The sequence below is a fragment of the Crinia signifera genome, chromosome 19, assembly GCF_055691185.1.
Source record: "Crinia signifera chromosome 19, ASM5569118v1, whole genome shotgun sequence".
NCBI lineage: Eukaryota > Metazoa > Chordata > Amphibia > Anura > Myobatrachidae > Crinia > Crinia signifera.
Genome location: NC_139226.1, coordinates 104,832,995 through 104,853,389, shown reverse-complemented (window position 1 = coordinate 104,853,389; position 20,395 = coordinate 104,832,995). Strand labels below are relative to the sequence as shown.

General features: G+C 45.1%; 1 protein-coding gene across 5 annotated transcripts in view; it reads right to left on the bottom strand.

The window, feature by feature from the left end:
* The window catches only part of NECTIN1 (nectin cell adhesion molecule 1), a 173,446-nt gene that overhangs the window by 20,331 nt on the left and 132,720 nt on the right, over window positions 1–20,395 (bottom strand). For all 5 annotated transcript variants that reach the window (XM_083163064.1, XM_083163065.1, XM_083163068.1 and 2 more), the window contains exons 6-7: window positions 10,998–11,145; window positions 6,099–6,186 (exon numbers count right to left, since the gene is read on the bottom strand). In XM_083163064.1, coding sequence (XP_083019190.1) covers window positions 6,099–6,186; window positions 10,998–11,145 — 236 coding nt within the window. The remainder of the gene's footprint in view (window positions 1–6,098; window positions 6,187–10,997; window positions 11,146–20,395) is intronic.

The following is a 20,395-nucleotide window of genomic DNA, read 5'->3' as shown; positions in this document are numbered from 1 at the left end:
TTTGTGTGTTGATTAAAGTGATTATCATTTATTTACATTTTTTATTTTTAACTTATGTAGTGTACCTTCCCATAGTGTTTGCTCAATAGACTTTGTTTCCTTTAGTATAGTATATACAGTATATATAGCATATTGAGACAACTTATTTTTCAGGCAGAATTAGCAAATTACGGGCCTGATTCCAAGTCCAGCCGATTTGGAAACATATGTTGATGCAAGTAACAACACGGCTTGCACAAATAGCCCCTCCACTAGTGCCGATACAACACACATAGCAAAGCAAACAGGAGGTTCCGAGCTGGAGAAGCACTTTCCCTGCTCTACTACCCTGCTGCAATTGCTGGTGGATGCTGCATCTGTCAGACTGTCTGACAAGCAGCAGGACTGCCAGTGTGAGGAGCGGGTCCCAATCTCTGCTAGGGATGGCCATCGACCATCAATGATTTGAAATCGTCGATGGTTAATGGCCGATGTCGAATACTTTTGCCATCGATGGGGGAGAACGAGATGGTTTCCCTCCATCGATGGAACAGCAAAAAGCTTTTTTTTTTTTTCACAGTGCCGGGACACTGAGCATAGCTCCGCCCCCATGTTTTAGTCAGCCATTGCATAGTTTAGCACTATCGATGGCCAGTTGCAGAATTGCCATCGATGGCAACCATCGATGGTAATGGCAACAATGGCCATCCCTAATCTCTGCCACCTCATTAATAATATTAATACTGTGTTCAGTCTTTAGCGACGCCCCCCTTCTATTCCCTCCTCTCTGTCATTGAATGCACTCCAGTCTTCAGCTCCTCCCACCCGCTCTCCCCTCCTCCTGGTATGCAGCTGAAGTGGAGCCTGAGTATGTAGTGCATAACACAAGCAGCTGTTGGTCAGCAGTAGGAAAAGGTGCAGGGCTTCAGGTAAGTATAGTGCTTTGTCTATGCTGCATAATGTGTAAGTGGCATTACCATGGGCATTATGTCTAAAGGGTGCTAATGTGGGTATTGTGTATAAGGGGCACTACAATGTGACATACTGTGAATAAGGGACACTACTTTGTGGTGTAATATGATTCAAGGGCACTACTAAATAATGATTGTGCTATTGTGGGGCATAATTTGAAATGTGGCTACTGTTGCGCGGCCACATTCCTTTATTCTGACATGCGTCTTTGATGTGCACTGTATCTTTTTAAAGTATGAGAGTGAGAGCACAAATTTATAGCGGGGGACTGAACACCATAGCAATGGCCCGGAGCACCACCCACTGTTATTCCATCTGCAGCCACAACCATCACCACTGGTGCTGTATACACCTACTCCACACAAGGTGCAAGAGGCCTATCTAAAATAAGTAACTCTCCTCCATGCACAGGGAATTCTGGATACATACCCCAATAAGGCTGTTATCTTGTGCACACATCCGCAAAGATGCTGCCCAGCGGGCATCCAAAAAACTCCTATGTGGCCGACAGGGAGATATCAGAATTGCACGGATATACACAACGTTGTGGATATTTGCTATTTGTTTTTTTCCCCAGGAAAGCCTGTCTCAGATTGCCCCTATTGACATACCAGCTGCTGGTACACATGTTATACTGAACCTCTCAGTCCGAGAAGGGGGAAATCTGAGACAACTCAGCCTCACAGCAGTCTGGAACACAGACTTCCACAGCCTGGAGGGAATCTCTGATGAAGTCACTACTGACATATCACAGTCAGGATATCCAGTAGTCAGTGGAGAAGACAGGGGCCTGTTTGCAGTGTCCCTTCTCCAAATTCATCTCATGCTCCCTTCCTCAGACAGCAGACTCTGGCCCAGCACTAGCTTTCACATTTACTAGCTCTGCAGGCACCATTGTTCATTCACCAGCAATATGGAGCTCCTACCACCTGAACTCAAGGACAGTGATAAGAAGGGCGTGGGACCCTCCAAGACCTAAGGACTTGTGTGGAATGCAGCCCATTACAGATATGTTCTGTGTTCTAAGTACAGTTAAGTATATAGTGATTTATTTGAATACTATGTGGGCAGCACAGACAGTGTAATGGTTCAATTTCCATCATGGCTCTAACTGTGCGGAGTTTGTATATTCTTCCCGTGCTTGCGTGGGTTTCCTCCGGGTACTCCAATTTGCTCCCACAATCCAAAAATATACTGGTAAGTTAATTGGCTTCCAACAAAATGAACCCTAGCATGAATGTGTGTGTGTGCGCGTAAATGTAGTAGGTAATATAGATTGTAAGCTCCACTGGGGCAGGGACTGATGTGAATGTTCAAATATTCTCTGTAAAGCACCTTTCAGAATATGTATGCGCTATATAAATAACTGCCATTGAGCCAGACACACTAAGCTTCAAAAGTGATAAAATCGAGAGTGATAAACAACCAACCAATCAGCTCCAGCCTGACATTTTTCAAACTCAGCATGACAGGTAGGAGCTGATTGGCTGGCTGTTTATCACTCTCCCTTTTATCACTTTTGAAGCTTAGTACATCTGGCCCAACAACTGGTAATAAATAAATAAGAATAATTAATTTATTTATTTACTGTACTTGGTGGTATCTGGTCACATCACTAAAACAGAATAGTATCAATGGCAGCCTAGCTCCATGTACAGTATAAGGCCATATTCTGGGGCAGATATTGTGGTGCTTTTTATAAGCAGAAACTCAGAGCAAAGCCAATTGCCATCCATGTAATCTTACTGTTGGCTAATAAAATATATACTATTAATGCTCCTTTTCTCTAGTCACTGGAGTTTACAGATATGTACCGTACATATGTTTAATAGTTGTTCTCAGTAATATTAATCTGCTCCAACGCCAATCAGTATCACAGTTCAATTCGACCAATCATAAATGATGGCTCATAGAGGCCAAAGGTCATCTTTCTACCACATTTTCCATAATACATGATACTGATTAGATTGATTTCAGTTAATTATTATCCTGTATCACGATCATTTGCTACATATATCATATATCTAGATATTGTACAATGGCCCTGATTCAAGTCGGCCGAATTCGCAGCGGGGGCCGATGTTGTGAGTATAACACTCGCCGAGATGTTCGCACACAGCCGGGCAGACGGGGGACGTGCAGTGCGCTAGAGCACGGGGAAGGCCAGTGTTTCCTGGGCGTTCCGACAAGCCAGTTCAGGGTGGGCGGCTGGCATCACAGGAGGTCACCCGCCAACCCCGCCTGCATCCAGGCGCTCACAATAGAAGTCAGTCTAGGCTTTTATCTGCAAATGGTTGGCACAATAAATCGATGGTCACTGACCAACAAATGATCTTTTACCCGTAGACTCGCATGCGAATGCGACAGTACATTTATGCTGCTTAGGGGGTCAACATGAATCAGGCCCAACATGTCAGCTTAAAGAAGACCTGTCATCAGGGGAAGCTTGAATTTTAAGTAAGTGAATAACAGATTTGGGCGATTGTAAACCTCTCTTTACCACTAGTCTATGTATATATATATAACTGTATCTCTCCTCTCACACATAGCTCATACCCAGGATGTTGTGTGACCAGCATATTAATTGACTTGTATATAGACAGGTAACTGCACTCAAATCTACATGAGGGGCTATATGCCAGGATGCTGCTCAAAGCTGCTGGAGTCGTAAGATATTCAACCTCAAAGGAAATCAACTTTGCAAAAGAAAGCCCGGTGCCGCATCCAGTGTCACTTTAATATTAAACTAGATGAAAGGCGGTGGAATCAGGATCATTGACGGTACTGTAATATTATAGTCTCACAAATTGGTATTAACATGTAAATATTGTCTAGTTTGGGCTGATATGCATTGGCGCAATTAAGCAAAAGGTGAAAAGTGTGACCTTAACAAGAGTTCGAGTTGCATTAGTTCAACAGTGATCAAAGGTCATCACAAAGCAAAACACTGACATGGCAAAAGTTGCCACATAAAAATATGGAAAATGTGTTTTTCATGGTTGTTTTGTGTCAATATCCACACCTCTTTGCGTCGACCCCCATGCTTCGCTGACACTTATTCAGATCTGAGCGCAGTACAAATTTGTTCTCAAAATGGGCAAAACCATGTGCACTGCAGGTGGGGCAGATGTAACAGGTGCAGAGAGAGAGTTAAATTTGTGTAAGTCATTTTGTTTCTGTGCAGGGTAAATAGCTGCATTATTTTTACACTGCAATTTAGATTTCAGTTTCAACACTCCCCTCCCAAATCTAACTCTCTCTGCACAAGTTACATCTGCCCCACCTGCAGTGCACATGGTTTTGCCCATTTTGAGAACAAATTTGTACTGCGATCAGATCTGAATAAGGACCATTGTCTATGAGCCATCTGGTTACCCCCACAGCCATGCTCCCTGCATTCCTAATTGCCCCAACTAGTCATGAGTGTACTGATACTCTCGTACAAATAAAGTTTTGTTAATTAAAGTTCCGCTGTTGGAATCGTGCAGCCTTCACGTGTATTAAAGTAGTTGCTATGAAGAAATAAAAAAATAACACATCAAGAAAACTCATTTTAAGACATGACCCAGAACCATCAAGTTAATTTGAACCCCGTCCTACTCAGTTGCAACTCAAAAACATCTCACCACATTCTGTTATTATTGTTACATCTGAGCCCAGTGTGTGTCTAATTGACACTTTTCTAAACACTAATTAATTCTTGAAGATGACAGGAAGCAAGTTTTCCATATAACCATCTATGTGTGCATTGGATTTTTATAATTGCTTGATTAATTAAGGCCAAATTAATCTCTGCAGAGTTTCATTATTTCTGTTCATTTTGATATTCCACAGGTGGATCTTGTGTTCTAATGATATTGTTTTCTTCCTTACAAAGGATGCATTGGTACCATGATCACAAAGCACTACAATTATCTTTGTACAGTACTCTATCTATGTGGTAGGAGCACTACAAGATATAAGCTCCATCAAGTTTGCTTAGTCCTCATATGCCCTGTGTTCTCTGATGAGATGTACCAAGGAGATGATTCAGGTCTGCCCGCTGGGCTGCGGGTGTTTGGAGCCCAGCGAGCAGGTGAATGCCACCAACCCAATTTCCCACCCCCCGCCCCTGTATCAGCAGCCCTGAACCTGCGTTTTCTGGGGCACTCTTAGAGAAGAGGACAAGGGGAGAAGGTACCCATAGCAACCAATCAAATTCTAGCTACCAGTTAGTAAGTAGGGTTTTTAAAAGGGCAATCATTTACAAGGCAAAACCATGCCTTGTAAATGATTGCCCCTTTAAAAAAAAAGTGTGTCCATCATCCAACTGAGCAGCAAGCAGGGTTGAACAGGGGTGAGTGAGGGAACATCAGAACTTGATTACAAATTACATATTTGTATTGCACTGGGATAAGCCAGCAATGTGTGAAGCTTTCTCATATACAGGAGTCCCACTAAAACCACTTCTTCAGCTCAGTGCAACATATACTGACCTAGTTTTATTCACCCACCTGTGGCAGTGGGAAGTGGGAACCCTGATCACGTGTATGGGGTGTGGCCGACGGGAATGTGGGGGGCGTGGCTGAATGATCATGTGGTGATTGTGCCCCCCCCTTCCCCTCCTCAGTATACAGTGCCGTAAAACAGATATTGAAACCGGTAACAGCAGTTGTGGGCATACGAAGACTCAATTCAGTGCCTTGGTCCACTCACTCTGTAAGTGGGCAGCCAAGGGGGATGAGGAGGTCTGGGTGGGATGTGGTGGACGTATCCACCTTTCTAGGGGGGCCAGGAGGGACACACAATTGGAAAACTAATAACAGTCATTTAACATAGTGGAAGGCAACAAGGAACACTAATACAAATGCATAATTGCCACCCTATATCTCATTTCAATAACCTCTCTAACCCATAAATAATCTTGACCTGCATATATTTACATAGGCGTGTGCACAATGAGTATTAGGGGTGCAGAGGCACCCCCAAATTCTGCGCCCAGCCTTATGAAGACCTCCCTGCCGCTAGCAATACCTTTTACCAAAGATGTTTGCATTTTTTGAACTGTATTCTATTTAAAGAAGCGCCCATCAATCAATTATGTGTGTTTTGCATTATAATTTGTACTAGGCATACTGTACAGTAGGTGTGCTTATGGCGGCAGGTACCTGAATATCGTGAGCTGTTAGGTGGGTCTTCATCTCAGACTTTTTCTTTGGCGGCGGGGCTGGTTTGTGAGCGGGAGGAAGATCTACCCTAAGGACAGGAAACAGCAGGATGAGATTGGGCAATGTTTACAGCATCAGATCATTGAGTGATAATATATATGAGTAAGGAGACCACAAGCTGACTGCTTATATATCACCGGCTCCGAGGTAATATATATCTACAGTACGTAAAATGAAATAAACTATGTCTGCATTAATAAAATCACTTCACAGAGCTGGATAAGAACTTCACATAGAAAAAAATAAATATATCTATATTTAGAGAGAGAGAGAGCGAGGGAGAGAGAGAGAGAGAGAGAGAGAGGGGGGTAGAGAGAGGGGGGGGAGAGATGCTTATTTACTCAGATGGGAACTATTGAAAATGGAGTGTTGCCCATAGCAACCAATCAGTTCCTGCTTCTTATTTATAAGCACTTATTGATTGCCCATAGCAACATCCCTTCTGCAATAAAATTCCCATCTTAGTACAGTAAATAAACCCCAGAGAGAGAGAGAGAGAGAGAGAGAGAGAGAGAGAGAGAGAAAGAGAGGAGTAGAGGGATAGAGGGCCAGATGTACTAATCTAGCAGCCAATCAGCTCCTAAATGTCATGTTACAGGCTGGGTTTAAACAATTGCAGTTTGGAGGTGATTGGCTGGTGGTTTATTTCTCTCCAGTTTATCACTTTTCAAGGCTTAGTACATCTCGCCAATAATGAAGGAGTGAGGTAAAAAAAAAAAAAAAACACAGTCCCCACTATATTCCCTAGCTCAGTAACCATGTACCTATGCATACTCACCAACTTTCCATAAGCCTGAAGAGGAACAAATGCAGGTCCATCTTAACCACATTGTAGGCCCCAGGCAAAGCATTGCATTTGAGGCCCCTCCACACCCATTCACAGGAAAAACATTTAGACTAAAAAAAAAAATTCATAACATGCTTCTCCTGTGCTTCCATACAGTGAACGGCTGTCAGCACTCTGATTGGGGAATAGCTCCAGCCGTCCACCAATCAGCACACTGATGGCCATTCACTGTCTGGCTGCAGGCTGACAGGCAGGTAGAGAATCAGAGGTGAGAGGGGTGAGATGACTGCGCCACAAACCTGTGATATTGTGAGTTAGCCGCTGGGTGCTTGCCTATTGTAGGAAGGTAGAGAATGCTGGACTCTGATTGGTGGATGGCTTGAGCCATCCAAAAATCAGCATGCGGACAGCAATTTACTGTCTGGCTGCTGGCTGGGAAGCAGGAAGGGAATGCTGCCTGCAGGGCTGGCAATAGGAATTTTTGGGCCCTGGACTGATTTACGGTCCAGTCCCACGCCCCCCCCCCCTCCCCCCCCTCCGTTTTGCGGTTGTGCAATAGTCTGACCTTCCCAGGATAGAAGCGGCCATGCTGGGCACCATGGAGTTGCCCATGGCGGATACAGCACCGGCTGGTGAGACAATCAGAGCTTGTGTACCAGCAGCCACTCTGATTGGCTAATGGTACACGAGCTTTGATTGGCTCAAAAGCCGGTGCAGCATTTTAATCACAATCAGAGTGACAAGGCAGCATTTTTTACTGCCTCCTAAGAAGCTCAGATGCCCACAACCCAATCCGCTTGAGATTTTTGGGGCCCGTTGAGCCTATATGTTAAGATGGTCCTGGACAAATGCAGGCACTCCCGAAATAAGAGGGCATGGTCTTGTGGTTAGTGGGCATGCCCCCATTTATGCATAACCAGAGCGTTGTGAGCTGCTGGCATGAACCCTGTCCCCCTGCCTCTGTGAATAATAAATGCCAGAGATAAAGGGGGTTATTCTGGTTGATTCGCAAGGCTGCAAATTCACAGCCTTGTGGGTCCACCAGATGCCGCCCTGCGAATGCCGATACGCACGCCCCCCTCGCACGCCGCGTACGCTCGCATGGGCTGCGAATGGATGTTTTACATAAACATCCATTCATAGGCTGTGGGGGAACACCCACATCATTCGATGGTCACCGGGCGTTTCCAAGGGCACAACGATCCGCCGCCGCCTCCCGCACCCTGCCTGCAATCTTGTGGCCACACACACCCAGCGTATGCACATGTGTAGAACGGACCAACATAAGGTCCAAAGTGCAGCAGGTGCAAATCAACTCATCATCTTCAGTCCTTTTGAAGACTGTGCCAGATAAATAAGATAAGCCGATTGGTTGCTATTGGCAATTACTGCAATGAATTTCTCCCCAAGGCTCGATATACATCCCCCAAAGTGATGATTATACTCTTTGTATAAGCACATTATTTTGTAAATGCATTTTGCAGTCGGTGTAGATGTGCTGTAATCATCTGCTGTTTGGTGTTGACTGCAAAATATTTCACATGCAGATTACTTTTGGAAGGACATTTCAAAGTACATTGCTAATCTAATGAGCTCTGTCTGGAGTGTATTTTCTAATATATTGCTACATTCAGCGGTTAGGCCTCATTTATAGTTAATGCAGAGCTTACACCCTGGCGTGACATGTGTGACACGTAATTGTGCCCTTACTTGGTTATTTTGTGTGGCTCCAGTGTTAAGAAACTTAAGATGTGCGAAACTTACAATACTGTAGTGTTATAATGATCTATCTGCATCTCGCTACATCACTGGTGATGGCTGTCTGCTCTAAGTGCATTGTAACTGGGCAGCGTAATAGTTCCTACAGACGTCATCATGCACCTGATGAGCAATGGGCACAGAATGAATGAACGTCATTGGGATAACTGCAGAATAACATTCAGAAAACTGTAATTCAGGCCAAGGCACGTGATACCCAAGGCAAGGGAAAGGGGAGTATGACCGAATTGGGGAAGGCCGATCATGCTCCCTTCACAAATGAATACACTTATACTATAGGGTTTATTTACTAAGATGAGAGTTTTCTTGAAGATGGGAGGTTGCTACGGGCAACCAATCAGATTCTATCTATTATCTTCTAGAATGTGGTAAATAAATAAGTAGATTCTGATTGGTTGCTATTTCACCTCTTTAATAGATCTCCTATCTTAGTAAATAAACCCCTATGTGTGCCGCTATCCATGGCGGGTATTAGTGCGGTAGCCCCTGGTAACACTACTTCTGTCCACTGTATAGAGGCTGTGCTGCTCCCTGGACCCTCTGAAGTAGGGATGGCCATAGTTGCCATCGATGGTTGCCATTTACGGCAATAGTGAAACTGGCCATCGATAGTGGCAATGGATGACCATCAATGTGTTTACCTATAGATCATCATACATTTTCTTTGACTGATTGGCCTGAGAGCAAATTAAAATATTGGGGCAGGGCATCACCGGTCCCGGACCCTTGGGGAAAAAAATAATAATATTCATTTATGCTTGACATTGATCCGGTTCTCCCCCATTGATGGCAAAACTGTTCTACCAGAAACGATCAATGATTTGGAATCATCGATGGTCGATGGCCATTCCTACTCTCAAGTTCATCGCACAGCAGCATGTGATGGGCTGTTGTAGATGGGATACTACAGCTCTGCAGCAGCACTCTGCTCTCTCTCCCTGCCTGATGCACAACTGGCGGGTTCCCCTCACCCAGGCCCGGATAAGAAGCACATGCCTATCCCCCTCCCCCTCTTAGTAGCCCTGATTGAACCCAATGTGTTGAAATCTGGGCAAAGTAGCAGTGTTGTAAATGTCTATGCAAGCCATCTATTGTAGAACACTTCAGTTAGGTTCATTGCATTATTGTGTAAGTATGTGTATAGTTCCGGGCAGGGCCGTCTTAACAGCAGTGTGGGCCCCTGGGCAAAGCAATGCACTGGGGCCCTTACCCATTCTCCCCTTCTAGGGGTGGGGGGTGCTATCAGCAGCAGCTTTGATGTTCCATGGGGGGGCAGGGGATGCTCTATCTTCCATTCAACATGTAGGACCTGGAGCAGTAACTTCTGCTAATTACTCCTTTACTGCACAGGTGGTGGGAGGATGAACACTAACGTGTGGAAGGGGACATTGAGCTGAATGAAGGGTCCCTTGTAAATGACTTCCAGGGAGGTAGGGAGTGTTTTATAAGCAGGGGAGGGTTGGATAATGGAGTGGGCTTAATATTCGTAATTTTCCGGTTGAAGGGCAGCTTGTTTGACTGCAGATATCGCCATTATCTGGAAATAGATTTCTTAGCCTTCAATAGTACAAAAACCTAGAGTCCCAACTTTCAGGAGGTGCTGGGGACTTGGGTATCAGAGATCAGGAGCCAGAGCAATCCATTGACAAAAATATAATACTGTACACCAGACGTTTGGAGCTGGAGCAGGGACTGGCTGCTGGAAGGCTGATATCTCTGGTTCTGGGCATGATAGAGACAAGCCGCTAGTGTTGACAGAAAGGGGAGAGTCCCAGATCTTGGAATATACTCTCAGAAAAACTCTTAAGTCAGAGAGAACCTGAGAAATATGATTGGGAATTGCAATTAACAGGTCAGATGTCGACTGCTGCTTTGAAGTTGGACATCTCCAGTTTCCCAGGGCCGAATTTCAAAAAGGGGATCCTCAGCTATCAGTATAGGCCCCTTATACACCTGGGGCCCCTGGGCAAGTGCCCATTAAGCCCATACGAAAAGACGGCCCTGGTTCCGGGTTTACTGTACTGTGTAAGCTACAGTGTGTGTGACAAAGACCAGCCACTTCCAGTAAATAATGGGAGTAGAGCCAGATCACCAATATAGACCAGGAGACCAGCACCAATGTAATGTCCTACATCTGCAGAGCACAGCAAAGGTATCTAAGCCATTTGTTGTAAAACATTTCCAATACAGTGCACACTTTGTACAGGCACAAGCCAGGAAGGCTACATATAATCACTGAGAAGCTGTATTATTCTGTCCAGTTGTACACTCACATATCGCTGTCTGTGTCTGATCGCTGCTTCTGCTTTTTCCTTCGCACCAGAAATGCGCTGACTGCTGCCGTGATTATGAGAAATGCCGCCACCACGCCACCGAGGAGTCCCAACATGCTTCCGGATAGTCCCTGGGGTAGAGGCTTATCTGAAACAGGGAGCATTAAATACACAATGTAACATACTGTAGCCAAGCCCAACAACCCATCGCTGTATAGCTGATTATCACAGTGAACATAAACACTGAAGATGGGACCCACTCAGCTCTGGGCTCCATAGCAGCTGTATCCCTGCAACTATGCTATTTACACCCTTCCTTCCAAGTATCACGCATTCTTTATAATCATTAAGACAATTTTAATAGGGTGTGAAAATTAGAGATTTAGGCTTTTCCCATTTTTTCTAAAGCGGCAATCATTTCCATGGCAAAATCAACCTGCTTTTGCATTTTAAATTATTGCCGCTTGAGACATTTGGGCCATCTTGTCTATTTTTTGAATAAAATAAGTACATTTTGGATAAGATTTAACCCTTTGAGTGCCAAAATCTTTGTGAGAGAGGTTCGAATATCTGCTAGAAATGCCGGCGTCGGTCACATTTGTTATATAAATTCAAATAAAAATTGTGTAAAAAAAAAAGGTTAGATTTCCTATATCTCATTATGATGAATAAAAAAGGATTGAAATATGGCATATTTCTCTTCTATTTTGTCAAATTCACTCGGAACTCAAAGGGTTACATAGCACTTAGCTTTGTGATAGTGCTTAATACATTGATAATCAGCGGACATAGCTTGGTATTTTAGCAAAAAATCCAGTACAACATCCAGAATTCAATTCTGTGGCTATCCCATGGGTAACGTACTTTAACTCTGCAATGAGTGAACTAAGTGATGTGCATGAAACCATCCTGAACCCTTAAACAGTGATAAATAAGACCGAGGGCGAGATGTACTAAAGCAGAAATGCTCTAAAGGGCTTCATGGCAGAGGGTAATGCCCTATCACTGGCTAATGGAAAGGAGGAGTAGGTAGCTGAGGAAATAAGTTCCATCACCTCTCCAGGACCACTTTAGGACCTGCAAGTGTCGCATTACAAATTAATCAGCACTGCCTCCTGTTGCTTTAAGTTGCTTCGAGTTGCAACTAATGGGCATACATACGGGGCGATTTCAGGGCATTTTCTAAGCAATAAATCTAGTTAGATCGCCAGTAAGGGCAGTGTTCTTACCTGAGAATACTGGCCCTGACAGATCGCTCAGCACACAGCGCTGGCACATCGCTGTGCAGTGCTGTTTGCTGAGCAATCTTGCTGAGCCATCTAGCAACGCTCAGCAAAATCTCTACATGTGTAGGCCCCATAACACACATTTTCTGCAAAAGAGGATGCCCAACGTCCCAGGGTCTGGCTTATGAAGAGGGGCTGTTTGATGCAACTGCTGAAAGATGTATGAGGCCACATCTTTAAGTACAGTATTCACCTGCAGAAACCATGATGCAATGCAAGGGGAACAAATACATTTATTTTTCCACTAGTTACCAGCCCATCAAAATAACAACATAACAGTAATATCAGCGCTAGCAGCTGTGCGCGCCCCAATCAGACCAACATTTGAATTGCTCAGTTGGGCACAACCCTTGAATTCTCTGTAGAGAGGTGAGCAGCAGCGTTAGCCTTTATTTAGTATACAGGATGCAAGGTAAATATTGGCTGCTTTTGCATGTAGCACACAAATGTTAAACAGCTTTTTTTTTACACTGCAATGTAGATTTGAGTTTGGACTCTCAAGCCTAAATGTTTTTCAACAACATCAGCCTTAATGTCCCACATCAGTAACCCATCTTTCTGCTCTTCAGTGAAAATTACATGAAAAATGGAAAGCCTTTATTACCCATATTTTACTATTTAAACACCTTTACATGCATACGTGTTCATTAGGAGGGATGTAGCAGAAGCACTACACAATAATATGACTTTTTTGTACATGAAAATAAGAACTTTGAAAAATGTTATTACAATTTTGGGGCTGCCAACTAAAAGCCGCAATTTCTCCCCAGTTGCTCTTCACAATTCAGGTGCGGTCCAAGTCTACAGTACTAACAAACCACTGTAGCACAGATTGTATAACATCCATTTGTGCCCGATGCAGAAAATATCTAGAATATAGTACAGCACGGATGGACAGTATAATGGTTAATATTACTCGCTCACAAGGCTGGGGTCATGGGCTTGATTCCCACCATGGCCATAGGCGTGCGCACATTGAGTAAGAGGGGTGCACAGGCACACCTTAATGCTGTAAACACCCTAATTAACATCTCCTTGTTGCTGGCAATACCAGCACTACATTTCGCACTTCCTCATCTTTGCGGCCACCACTTGCGCTACAGAACTTACGTAGCGTATGGCGATCCACGAGGGTTATTTTCGAGGTCCACGCCAACCTCCTATGTCCATGCCACCATCTATTACTCTTAGCAAAGTTGTGACAAGCGAAGTGTGCCCGCGTGATGACAATCGCAATGCACGTAGCGGCTAAAGTAACTGCGTAAGCGGTGGCCGCAAAGATGAGGAAGTAACATACATTTTACCAAAGACTTTTGCTCTTTAGAACTGTATTCCATTGAAAGAAGCGCCGATCAATTTTCTCTTTTGTCCATCCTGGTGACACAGCTTGACCTTGGGATGTAGGAGGCTCCGCCAGGAGCCAGGCACCTATGCTAACATCTTTGAGAGGCAGGCTCCTCCTTTCTGGATCCCAGCATTCTTCAGTTTTGTTTTTAGGTGCCCATCGGAGTGGCTATGCTGACAGGCTGCGGTAGGCAGCCGTATTGAGAGTAGCTAGTGTTTTTTTTTTTATTAATATTCACATTAGTTAGTGCAGGTTTGCAGTGTGAAACTTCTAACAGAAGCGCGTCCTGCCAGCTCTCTGTGTGCGGAGTCAGAGGCTTTCGTTTTAGCAGAAAAAACTAAAGTGTGCAGCTGAATATGTGTGTGAGGCTGGAGAAGAGGGCGTCAAAATGGCATCCAAGGCATCGGCCACATCTGTTACGGCCAGGAGGGCCTTGTGGCTAAAGGCATGGGAGGCGGACAGTGACTCCAAGAAGTCTCTGGAAACCCTGGCATTTAAAGGTGAGCTTCTTTTTGGATCTGAGTTAGAGTCTATAATTAAGCAGGCAACAGGAGGTAAGACTACTTTTCTTCCCACCCCAGCAGCTAAACAAGCAAGCTCCAAGTTTTGGGGTTTTTCGTTCCTCCTTTAGTCCTTCCTTTCGAGGGGGTACGGCCAATAGAGTACAGTCGGCTAGGGGCAAATTTCCCTCCACAAAAGGTAGGGCGCCTAGATCCCGTTTTGGTGCCTTTTTGAAGAAGCAATTATTCCAAAGGTGAGGAAAATCCCTCTGCATGATGGGCTGGAGACTTTCTGTTCTGGGAGCAGAGTGGAGGGTCGCCTTCTACAGTTCCAGGACACTTGGGTATCATCCACCCAGGACAGTTGGGTTCAGGAGGTGGTTTACCAGGGATACAGAATAAATCTCAGAGGAGCTCCTCCGAAGAGATTTCTGAATACTCCATTGCCGAAGGAACCTCGCTTGAGAAAAGCCCTGTTGGGGGCGAAGAGGTCACTTCTGGAAAAGGGTGTAGTTTTCCCAGTTCTGAGGGAAGAATGGAAGAAAGGCTTTTCCATACTCCTAAGCATGGAACCAGGAGAGTTGTTGGCTTTGATAGACAAATGTGTATCTACACGTACCTATTTAGGCAGAACATCATTCTTTGCTGCGTTTCGCGATAGGCAAAATGCATCTGCAGTTCCAGGCTCTCCCATTCGGTTTGGCCACTGCACCAAGAGTATTCATAAAAGTGATAGCTGTCATGGCAGCGGCTCTCAGGTTGAAAGGAATTGTGATAATTCCTCACTTGGACAACCTGATATTCAAAGAGGAGTCGGCAGAGAAATTACAGGAATATCTGGAAGTGGCAAAGAGATTCTTGCAGGATCACGGTTGGTATTTAAAACTTCCAACGTCTCATCTGGTTCCAACACAGAAACTACAGTTTCTGGGAGTGGTTGGTGGTTACAACCGATGTCAGTCTCAGAGGGTGGGGAGCGGACACAAGTCTGGGTTTGTGGACCAGCGAAGAATCAATGCCGATCAATGTTCTAGAACTTCGGGCTGTCTGGAAGACTTTTCCACAGGCAGGGAATCGAGTGGTGTTCCCATTCGGATACAGTCAAACAATGCCACGGCGGTGGCATGTCTCAACCATCAGGGAGGCACGAGCAGCAGAATGGCGATGCACGAGGTGGCTCGGATTTTCCACTGAATGCTCCAGCACTGTCGGCTGTTTTCATTACAGGGATGCGGAATGTGGTAGCAGATTTCCTCAGCAGGTCGGAGCTGCTGGAGGGAGAATGGTCCTTACACAGGGAAGTGTTCCAGGAGATAGTGGATATTTGGGGACTCCGGGAAGTGGACCTTATGGCTTCCAGACACAACTGTCAGGTTCACAAGTTTTGCTCCCAGTTCAGGGACCCGAAGGCATGGGTGGTGGATCCCATAACCGTTCCATAGGACTTCAACCTGGCTTACATATTCCCACCCTTTCTGATGATCGCTCGGGATCTCAAGAGGGTGAGAACTCAATGGGCGACGGTAATCTTGATTGCACCAGAATGGCCCAGGAGGTCCTGGTGCTTGGACATTCTGAGGTTATCGATTGCATCATGGTAGCTTCCACGATGACAGGACCTACTACAACAAGGCCCGTTTTTCCACCAGGACCTAGGTCGTCTCAATTTGACGGCCTGGCTTTTGAGACAACCTTGTTAAATGGGTTCTCGGACTCTGTGATTAAGACCATGCTCAGTGCTCGCAAGCCTGTCTCAGCAGCAAATTATCATAGAGTGTGGAAGATCTATATAAGATGGTGTGAGAGACAAAAGGTTCACACATCTAGGTTTAAAGTGAGTAGACTTCTGGATTTTCTCCAGGATGGCTTTTCAGCAGGTTTAAGCCTTTAGTCACTGAAGGTTCAGTTATCTGCTTTGTCTTTATTTTTCCAGAAAATAGTGGCATTATTACCTGAAGTGCAGACTTTTCTAAAAGGAGTGATATGTCTGAAACCTCCGTATAGACAGCCGGTGGCTCCTTGGGATCTTTCTCTGGTGTTGTCCATGCTACAGAAGCCTCCGTTCGAACCTTTGCAGTTGGCGGACCTGAAGTTCCTTTCCTGGAAGTTAGCTTTTCCTATGGCAATTGCATCAGCAAAAAGAGTGTCTGAGTTGGGGGCCTTAGCTTGTAAGGTACCATTTCTGTTTTTTCATTAAGACAGGGCTGTCTTGAGGACAGTACAAAAATTTGTGCCAAAAGTTGTGTCAGGGTTCTATTTGAACCAAGAGATAGTTCTTCCAGTGTTTCATCATCTGGAGGAGGATAGACATAGGGACAAACTAAAAAGTTGGATGTCATTCGCGCTTTGCGCATTTATTTGGACAGAGTAAAAGATTTTAGAAAATCCATATGAGATGGTGACACATATAGAAAGAAGGACCTCAAAATATGAATTTGGGCGCTTGACAAATGAAAAAATATTACTCCCCTGTTTGATTATTCTCTGAATCTTGCCGTTTTTCTCCAAAGGTAAAAATTTTAAACTTGCATATCACCATATATATGGTATGCCAGGAACGGAACTCTTGTTCAATTATGTGACGGGGCAAACCCCCTCACCAGGTTACTCACACTTTGAAAGATGTTTTGATTGAATGGAATAAAGGGTCTTTCTCCTTAGGTATTCTCCCTTCTGCTTCAGCTTGAAGGAGTTATAAAATGATGCAATGTGGATACTTTTTATAATAAAACAAGTATCCTTTATTTCAATGAAACAAATAGTAAAAACAGAAAATACCACAATGGAGCCACTTAGCTGTATAGGACCGGTCAGGGCTGGGCACAATGATGTTGGATTTGTAGAACAAGGTGAATGTGGCCCCGTCTCCTTGTCCACTATGTGTCCCAAACCTTTTTCTGTCCAGCCAGCCGTTGGTCTCCACGGGTATAGATGCAAAGAGAGCCTCCACCGACGCATTTCGATCCTTAGTGGATCTTTATCAAGGACACCTTGATAAAGATTCACTAAGGATCGAAATGCGTCATTGTGTTGTCAATTCAAGAGAGTTTAGGTGGTTCCCTTTCCTCAAAAAGAATATAGGCTGCTAAACGCGCGGATGTATTTCACCCCACTTTCTTGAATATTATTCATATGAGATGGTGGCCAGCTTCTAAGCAGACCATTGGTAGGTGGTTAAGGTTGGTCATTGCCTTTGCTTACACTAAAGTGGGCAGGCCAGTTCCCTCCAGGATTAATGCCCATAGCACCAGGTCGGTGGTGTCGCCAGGATGGATGATAGAGAAAAGGGGATTTTTGTAAGAACTTACTGTTCGAACCCCTTTCTCTGAGTCCAGTCCGGTGACACAGTGATCCCTCCCTTAGGCTCAGTAAGTGATACCGTTTCATGTGTTGTCATGTTATGTGGTTATGTTCTGATTGTGCATAATAACAAGGGCGGAACTACCATTGGTGCAGCAGGTGCATTGCACCGGGCCCTTAGGACTAAGGGGCCCGTGCCATGCAGCATATCATTATCTTGGGTTGGGGAGGTGGAGGAGGGGGGCCCAAATTACATTTTTGCACCTGGGCCCACCACTCACAAGTTCCGCCCCTGCATAATAATATGTTGGGCGCAGAGTAATGTATTCCAGTGTGCTTTTGAAGTTGAACTGAGGAATGCTGGGATGCCAAAGGGAGGAGCCTGCCTCTCAAAGATGTTAGCATAGGTGCCTTGCTCCTGGCGGACCCTCCTACATCCCAAGGTCAAGCTGTGTCACCAGGATGGACAAAAGAGAAAATTGATCAGCGCTTCTTTCAATGGAATAGAGTTCTAAAGAGCAAAAGTCTTTGGTAAAATGTATGTTACTTCCTCATCTTTGCGGCCACTGCTTACGCCAGTTACGTTAGCCGCTACGTACATTGCGATTGTCACCACGCGGGCACACTTCCGAGAAAGGGGTTTGAACGGTAAGTTCTTACAAAAATCCTCGGTACTTGTTTAGTTTCACGACGGCACATCCCAGCAGATCGTATGTAAATTGTATGCAAATTGCAAGCAATATTTGCATATGATTTGCATACGATTCGATCTGCAATGCGATTTAACACCCCCCCACTATCCACGTCAGCTCGAAGAGTGTCGAGCGCAGTGTGCCCCGCGAGGGGACGGGGTAAGCATACTCCCGACCTGTTCATACCCCCACTATTCACATCGGCGTGGAGTTGATTTTGTAAAGTATGGCGAGCCACCGAGCCCGAAGTGTGGCGAGCGTCCGCTTAAAACGAGCCCGATGCGTGGTGAAGGGCCACAGAATACACGTTAAGTAATCCATGTCCCCTCACGGGGCTTGCTGCACTCGCCACGCTTCGACTCATTTTCCATGTCCACTTGCCATGCTTCGCGCTTGGTGGCTCGCTGCACTCGCCACGCTATATAAAATCAACTCTATGCCCACTTGGATAGTGGGGAAATGAACAGGACCATTTTAACATTGAATCCTATGGAAAATCACGTCCATCGCATCGCATGCGATTTGGTCGCGATGCGATTTTGCCGAAAATTCGCGTCGCATCGCATCTCATTGTATGCCTTAAGTTAAGGCATACAATCAAAAAATCGGGCGCCCAGATATTACACAAGTACCCTATTTTTCAGCAGGAACCAGCAGGAACTCAGTTCCTGAACCTCTAATTAAATATGACTTCATCAGTAACTGAAAATAACATAAGTTTTATTTTAAAGTCATCTGTGAGTACGTTTGTTTCTGAATACAATATATACATCTATCTCTCCCTCCCTCTCTCTATTATATATATTTTTTTAATTGGTCCATCCCCAGACCTGGAGTTCCTGGACCTATTTTTCTAGAAGAATAGTACTGATTGCACTAGACCATTGTCAGATCACTACATACCTGGGTCATCCAGGGCCGGTGCAAGGCACCAGAGCGCCCCAGGCAAGTCTGGGTGGGGGCGCCCCGGTGTCTGCCGCCCGGGTACCTGTCCTGCGGCGCTGTAAAGCTGGCGGCAGTGGGGGTCCCTGCAGTCAATAAGAAATAACGAGCGCTATCCGCCGGGCTATGCGGAAGCGCTTCTGTTTGGAAACACTGGCCGCACGCTGATTGGCTGAATCTCAGCCAATCAGCGTGCAGCCAGTGTTTCCAAAACAGAAGCGCTTCCGCATAGCCCGGCGGATAGCGCTCGTTATTTCTTATTGACTGCAGGGACCCCCCGCCGCCGCCGCCAGCTTTTATGCCGCAGAACAGGTACCCGGGCGGCAAGGGGGGGGCGAAATCCCGCCCTCCAGTGGCCGGCGCCCTAGGCAAATGCCTAAATTTGCCTAGTGGTGGCGCCGGCCCTGGGGTCATCCATACAAGTTTTTGACTTTATGTGCATGTACTGTTACACAGAGTAATTAGAAGATTAAAACTGAAATAGTCAGGAGATTATGTTTTATATTGTAGTGAGTGCCAATAGATGATGGTAGACACACCCAATGGGCAGTGTTAGACACACCCAATAGGTAGTGCTACACACACCCCTTTGACGGTGCACCCCGTAATAAAATCTGCTGCGCACGCTTATGACCATGGCTCTAACTGCGGAGTTTGTATATTCTCAATGTGCTTGCGTGGGTTTCCTCCAGGTACTCCGGTTTCTTCCCACTATCAAGAAATTAACTGGTAGATTAATTGGCTTCCAACAAAATTAACCCTATAATGTCTGTGTGTGTGTGTGTGTACATGTGGTAGGGAATATAGATTGTAAGCTCCACTGGGGCAGGGACTGATGTGAATGTTCAAATATTCTCTGTAAAGCGATGTGTGCGCTATATAAATAACTGGTAAAAAATGAATAATATATACAGTAGTTTATACCCAACATAGTACCTGTGATGCAATATTCTGCTACTGTGTACTCTCACTGTTGCTTTTGTACTATTTGAGGGTCTTTTATTGTGGAAAACAAGTGGAAATGCAGAATAGCCAGATTTAGCGCTGTGTGGAGAGCTGGTGGCACAACACGGAAATGCTGGATTCCCCCGAGAACTCGTGCATTGCGTACACCTTAAGGTCAATGAGCATCGCCTGAGACTGATATGGACGATACACTGCTTATTGGACATACGGACCTATGAACCACACAGCAGGTGTCCCGGGAATGACTAAACTTTAACATCTACAAAAGGGCGGTGAATTAAAACATTCATAGAGAGTTACTTTGTACTAAGATCAAAGCCATATTACCTGTTTACAGTATGGCAAGAAAAGCCATGACCGAAGCTAT